At 30.4% G+C, this 1,927-nt stretch overlaps 1 protein-coding gene across 1 annotated transcript in view; it reads right to left on the reverse strand.

Annotated features, from left to right (window-relative positions):
• Positions 1–74: 74 nt before the first annotated feature.
• afg2a (AFG2 AAA ATPase homolog A) overlaps positions 75–1,927 on the reverse strand; it is a 58,989-nt gene continuing 57,136 nt past the window's right edge. The window contains exon 14 of the mRNA XM_016520896.1: positions 75–312. Coding sequence (XP_016376382.1) covers positions 136–312 — 177 coding nt within the window. The 3' untranslated portion in view covers positions 75–135. The remainder of the gene's footprint in view (positions 313–1,927) is intronic.

The following is a 1,927-nucleotide window of genomic DNA, read 5'->3' on the forward strand; positions in this document are numbered from 1 at the left end:
ACACTCACTCACACACACACATACACACACACACACACACACACAAAACAAGTCAACAGCAATAATAAGTGGAAACGTGTCTTTATTGTTTATGTGTACAGTATCATATGAAGGCTGTGTCTCTGCTGGCTGCTGTCAGACGCGTGATCCTCCGTGCTTCTGCTGGTAGTTGGTGTATGTCTGCAGGAGCGTCTGAGGGATTCGGGGTCTGACGGTGTTCAGAGCGCTGTCGAAGTGTCCGGTGCTCACGTGTTGGGCTGTGATGTCCTCCTGCAGCGCCTGTAGAGCCGCTTCTCTGCACACGGCTGTGATCTGACACACAAACACAAAACACATTCCTGCTTCAGACTCAGTCGTGGCCTTCACAGGCAGCATCCGCAGCGAATCACAGCTCACTAGTGACTCAACTCATTCCAGTAGACATCCTTTTCACATTTCTCACAAGCAGAAGTCATCATAGTGGGTAAACTTCCATAGTTGTGAATGGAAACTACAACAATATATTTTAATTTGTTCCAACAACTAGTTTTCTGAAATTTCATGCCAAAGTAATATAACACATAGTATAGTGTTAAATAAATGTACATAAGAAAGAAAGAAAGAAAGAAAGAAAGAAAGAGAAAGAAAGAAAGGCAGAACATTACCAGTTTGTTATATGTGCTTTTGTCCTTTTTATTATTATTTTAAAAAATATATTTTTATTTGAATTAATATTTTATTTTAGTTTTAGTAATTTTAGTACTTCAATTTAAATGTTTTTTTTAATTTTTTTATTTGAATTAGTTGCCTAGGCAACATTTCTCATTTTTAAGTTTTTAAAGTTTGTTATATAATAAAATAAATAAATAAACATGTATTTAATGAAATTTCTTCATTTTTAAACGTTAAACCATCAAATATTTATTTTGACTGAAAACCACAGACAGCCCTTAAAGATTCAATTATATTTAATTATATTATTTAAAACTAAATAGTTTATATAAAATGCAGCCTTTGCGATTTGATAATCACACTATTAATTTATTAATTTATGATGTTAAAGGGTCCATAGAGTTGACCTGATATTCTACTAACATAAAAATACAAAACACAGCAAACATTGTTATAAGGTCTGTTTTAGTTCGATTTTTAACACTTTTAGGTTTAGAATTAAATATTATCAGCATATTTTCAATATTTCTCTTGACTCATCAAGACTTTTATTGAGCTTGTTGCAGGTATTTGGTCAAAATGAAGAGTTTTTTGTCTCAGTAGTGAATGAGAATGATCTTGTGTGTGTGTGTGTGTGTGAGTGTGTGTGTGTGTGAGAAAATATATTTTTATTTGAATTAATATTTTATTTTAGTTTTAGTAATTTTAGTACTTCAATTTAAATGTTTTTTTTAATTTTTTTATTTGAATTAGTTGCCTAGGCAACATTTCTCATTTTTAAGTTTTTAAAGTTTGTTATATAATAAAATAAATAAATAAACATGTATTTAATGAAATTTCTTCATTTTTAAACGTTAAACCATCAAATATTTATTTTGACTGAAAACCACAGACAGCCCTTAAAGATTCAATTATATTTAATTATATTATTTAAAACTAAATAGTTTATATAAAATGCAGCCTTTGCGATTTGATAATCACACTATTAATTTATTAATTTATGATGTTAAAGGGTCCATAGAGTTGACCTGATATTCTACTAACATAAAAATACAAAACACAGCAAACATTGTTATAAGGTCTGTTTTAGTTCGATTTTTAACACTTTTAGGTTTAGAATTAAATATTATCAGCATATTTTCAATATTTCTCTTGACTCATCAAGACTTTTATTGAGCTTGTTTCAGGTATTTGGTCAAAATGAAGAGTTTTTTGTCTCAGTAGTGAATGAGAATGATGTTGTGTGTGTGTGTGTGTGTGTGTGTGTGAGTGAGTG

This window comes from Sinocyclocheilus rhinocerous, unplaced genomic scaffold (genome assembly GCF_001515625.1).
Source record: "Sinocyclocheilus rhinocerous isolate Xijiao unplaced genomic scaffold, SAMN03320098_v1.1 scaffold2887, whole genome shotgun sequence".
Taxonomy (NCBI): domain Eukaryota; kingdom Metazoa; phylum Chordata; class Actinopteri; order Cypriniformes; family Cyprinidae; genus Sinocyclocheilus; species Sinocyclocheilus rhinocerous.